The following is a 3,675-nucleotide window of genomic DNA, read 5'->3' as shown; positions in this document are numbered from 1 at the left end:
ATGGCTTTGCTTCAGGAGACAAAGCAATCAAGTGTTGCAAACTTGCGGATTAAAAGTTTTTGGCCTAGAGACAAGATGGAATTCATGTCCGCAGATGCTGCAGGTTTGTCTGGTGGATTAATCTGCATCTCGGATCCTGATGTCTTTCATCTCTCAGATTGTTGTAGCAGCAGGAACTTTATTCTCTTATCAGGTAAGGCTCACAATTCTTTTGACTGTGTTCTGGTCAACATCTATGCCCCAAATGATGTAATAAGGAGGAAGGCTTTATGGGTGACCCTATTAAATTTGAAAACAATTTTTGTAAACCCATGGTGCCTTGGTGGAGACTTCAATGAAATTAGGAATGCGGGGGAAAGAATAGGAGTTTCTTGCAGGAATAGAGGCATGCAGGAGTTTAATGACTTCATTGATAATTGTGAGGTGGTAGATATCCAAATGCTAGGCAGAAAATACACTTGGTGTAATACTCTTGAAGGGAAAAAGTGGAGTAGAATAAATAGATTTCTTCTTAGTCCTGAATGGTTAGTGAGATATAAACTCAAACTATGGGGTCTTCCAAAAACTATCTCTAACCACCGCCCACTTCTTCTCATGGAGAATGGTAGGGACTGGGGGCCCAAACCTTTCAAGTTTCTGAATGCATGGACCTTACATCCATCACTGGCTTCCTTGGTAGAGAGTAATTGGGGTGAACTTCAACTGTATGGATCTGCAGGATCCATCTTGAAGAGGAAATTGCAGTCCCTGAAGTTGGTCTTAAAGAAATGGAATCAAGAGTCTTATGGTAATGTTGCAAAAAAAATTAGAAGCTTCTGAATTTGCTCTGCATGATCTTGATCTAAAAGCTGACACTAGACCTCTGGATGAAGGTGAATTGATGCAGCAAAGAGAGAAAAGGACTGAAATGTGGTCACTGAGCAAGAAGATGAAATGAGAGTGGCTCCAAAAATCTAGGATGTACTGGAATCTGAAAGGGGATAGGAACACCAGGTTTTTCCATGTCATGGCCAGTAGTAGGCAAACCAAAAACACTATCAACTCCATCATAGTTGGGGGTGTGAATCTTGAGGACCCATATTCAGTAAAGAATGAGGTTTGGCTTCACTTTTCAAACCTGTTCAAAGATGATTGGAAAATAAGGCCAACTTTGAAAGGTGAATTCAAAAGTATTAGACTCAGTACCGACTTTCATGTTCTTGAAGCAGATTTTTCTGAAGAAGAAATTTGGGCTGTAGTAAACGATTGTAATAGGAACAAAGCCCCAGGACCAAACGACTTTAACCTGATGTTTTTTCAGAAATTTTGGAAGGTGCTTAAAGGTGAAGTCCTCAAATTTATGCAAGAGTTTCATGCTAGTGGCAGTTTAATCCTAGGTTTGAATAGCTCATTCATTACTCTTGTCCCTAAGAAGGAGAAAGCTTTATCACTAAATGAATTCAGATCTATTAGTCTGATTGGTTTCGCCTACAAAATTCTTTCCAAAGTCCTAACAAATAGATTGAAGTTAGTTATGCCTTCGATAATTGGTGATTCAGAATCTGCTTTTCTGGAAGGTAGAAACATGTTGGATGGTGTTTTGATTGCAAATGAAGTTGTGGACAGCTGGGTCAAATCTAAGAAAGCTGGGCTGATCTTTAAAATAGATTTTGAGAAGGCTTTTGACTTCATCAACTGGAATTTTCTCTTTTCAATGTTAGCAAACTTTGGTTTTGGCGAAAAATGGATCTCTTGGATACAGAAGTGTGTCTCTACTGCTAGAATTTCAATCTTTGTCAATGGATCTCCAACAAAAGAGTTTAATCCCCAAAAAGGGCTCAGGCAAGGTGACCCCTTATCACCATTCTTATTCAATTTGGATGTTGAGGCATTAAATATTCTCCTTCAGAAAGCTATGGACCTGAGATTGCTTAAAGGTGTATCTGTTGGGGTCAATGATGAGGTGCAATTGTCCCACCTTCAATTTGCAGACGATTCCCTTTTATTCTGTGAAGCTGAGATATCAGAAGTGCTAAATCTGAAAAAGAATCCTTAGATGCTTTGAAGTGGCTTCAGGGTTTAAAATCAACTTCCACAAAACTGTGATTTGTAGGATTGTCATCTCCGGATCTGTCCTTGCGGAGTTTGCTTGCCTCTTGAACCGCAAGTCTCAAAATCTACCAATCAAGTATCTAGGACTACCCTTGGGTGCAAACCCAAAGAGAAAGAAAACTTGGAAACCAGTAGTTGATAAGGTAAAACTAAGGCTAGCCGGGTGGAAAAAGAAGCTACTATCTTTTGCAGGTAGATTAACCTTGGTGAAAGCAGTGTTATCAAGTATAACTATATACTACTTATCATTATTTAAGCTACCTGAGGGAATTGCCAAGGAGTTAGACAAAATTCAAGCCTCTTTCTTATGGGGTGGGCCAGATCTGAAGCGCAAAATTCATTTAGTGAAATGGTCAGAGGTTACTAAGAGCATAAAGCAAGGTGGTTTGGGTGTTTGAAGAATTAGAGATGTGAATGTGTGTCTACTCCTAAAATGGTGGTGGAGATTTGCTTCTGAACCTGTGTCACTTTGGTATAGGGTGTTGGGAAATGGATTCCAAACCCAAGTTTAAACACCTCATCCTCTTATATCTGGAATAGAATAGTGGCAGTAGGTGATCAAAATCAGTCCTTTTCCCTTTACTATGCTAGCAACCTCCAGTTAAAAGTGGGCAATGGCTGTCGTATTAGGTTCTGGTCTGACTCTTGGTGTGGAAATGTTTGCCTGAAAGAGGAGTTCCCTAGGCTCTTCAGTTTATCTTCACAAAAGGAAGGCCTGCTTAAGGATTTTGTAGAAGTCTCTGGCACTACTAAGAACTGGTTGTTCACATTTAGGAGGTCTCTTTTTGTTTGGGAAAAGAATGAACTGCTCAGGCTATATGGCTTAGTAGGTCTAGCTCCTTCCATTCAGCTGGAGTCCCAGGACAGTGCAATTTGGAGAACAGCCAAGCCCGGGCAATCTTTTGTGTCCAATCTTTACAACCAAACTAGCAGGGACTCTGGAGGCACTGAAAGTTTCAGTCATCTGGTTGTAGACACCCCATTTTTGACCGACCTTAAGACTCAGACGTCACCAATTGAGCGCTTGGTGATGTTGCATATCGTGCTCGTTCAGAAGTCTCAGAGTCGCGGCCGTGAGCCCTGCCTCCGGATTTCCGAACCCTCTTCTGTGCCTTGCCTCGGTTTGCGAACCAGACTCAGTTTTCTCTGTTTCTTTTTATGAGGGGAAGGAGAGGTCCCGTAGACCATCTCTCAGTGGCCGTGGGCTACATTTTGTGGCTGTAGGCCATTTTGCCCATTTCGGAGCCCGGTTTCCGGTTTTTCGAGACCGTTGGCCGTGTGCCTCGGTTCGGGACCGCTTAACCATCTCCGTTTGTTCTGGTTTTTGGCATACTTCTTATTTACTCCCTTTTGAGGGACACTGAGGTCTGAGAGATCCACTTCGTGGTCGAATGCCACTTTCGGTGCTTAACAGGCAGTTTTCGGGGCCCCGAACTGCGCGTTCTGGCCCCCGAACATTCGTTTTGCATCGATTTTCGTTCATTTTTGGCAGGTACCTCTGTTTCATCACCAGGAAGGCCGTAGAAGGGTGGGAGGCCAGCAATTGTTTCAGCAACCTTTTTTATTCCTCCGGTGCCCTCCGAC

General features: G+C 42.3%; 1 protein-coding gene across 1 annotated transcript; it reads left to right on the top strand.

The window, feature by feature from the left end:
• LOC114262719 (uncharacterized) lies at window positions 1–819 on the top strand. Its single transcript, XM_028203084.1, has one exon. The coding sequence runs from the start codon at window positions 1–3 to the stop codon at window positions 817–819; it is 819 nt and encodes a 272-aa protein (XP_028058885.1).
• Window positions 820–3,675: the final 2,856 nt, after the last annotated feature.

Source organism: Camellia sinensis, chromosome 15 (genome assembly GCF_055761805.1).
Source record: "Camellia sinensis isolate YWXY chromosome 15, ASM5576180v1, whole genome shotgun sequence".
NCBI lineage: Eukaryota > Viridiplantae > Streptophyta > Magnoliopsida > Ericales > Theaceae > Camellia > Camellia sinensis.
This window is presented reverse-complemented; position numbering and strand designations above follow the sequence as displayed.